At 53.6% G+C, this 696-nt stretch overlaps 1 protein-coding gene across 1 annotated transcript; it reads left to right on the top strand.

The window, feature by feature from the left end:
- Positions 1–223: 223 nt before the first annotated feature.
- On the top strand, positions 224–567 carry LOC123177676 (uclacyanin 1-like; the record flags this gene model as incomplete). Its single annotated transcript, XM_044591286.1, has 1 exon — positions 224–567. A coding segment is annotated over one exon (344 nt), but the record flags the coding sequence as incomplete, so codon positions are not given.
- Between the last annotated feature and the right edge of the window lie 129 nt (positions 568–696).

The raw sequence follows: 696 nt of genomic DNA, 5'->3' as shown, positions 1-696 counted from the left end.
CTCGAGGCCCCTGGCTTGTATTATGATGCTTGTATGACTTATCTTTTTTTAGATTTGTGTTGTGATATCTTCCCGTGAGTCCCTGATCTTGATCGTACACGTTTGTGTGTATGATTAGTGTACGATTGAATCTGGGGCGTCATAGTGTGGGACCTTAGCACCAACTATGGCATGTGGGCGTCCTCCAGGACCATTCCAACCTAGCGGCCAAATCGTCCTCAAGTACTCTCCCCTCTGGCGCACGACGTCCTCGAGGTTAGCAAGGCTGACTACGACTCCTGCAGCACCGTCAACCCTATCGCGTCCCTCATCTCCGGGAACGACATCGTCACCCTCACCGCCGCCGGCACCCGCTACTTCATTTGTGGGTTCCCCGGCCACTGCACTGGTGGCATGAAGGTCAAGAGCGACGTCGTGTCTGACTCCTCCTCGCCATCACTCACCCCGGCCAGCGGCCCTATGGCAAGCAACGCTCCTTCACCCACGTCTGTCTCTACCGCCACCTCTGTGGAGGCCACGGGGTTTGGCCTCGCCGTCCTGCTTGCCTTTGCTGGTCTCATGGCTTGAGTACATCTGTACACCCAATCAAACTGCATTTATCAAGGGCAGATATATACTTGAAAGTGTGGTCCTGGCACATGAGGTTATTCATGAAGTTAAGAAATCTGGTTTGCAAGGGCTTGTGCTCAAACTAGA

Source organism: Triticum aestivum, unplaced genomic scaffold (assembly GCF_018294505.1).
Source record: "Triticum aestivum cultivar Chinese Spring unplaced genomic scaffold, IWGSC CS RefSeq v2.1 scaffold210941, whole genome shotgun sequence".
NCBI lineage: Eukaryota > Viridiplantae > Streptophyta > Magnoliopsida > Poales > Poaceae > Triticum > Triticum aestivum.
The sequence above is the reverse complement of the archived record's forward strand: the minus strand, read 5'-3'. Positions and strand labels throughout refer to the sequence as shown.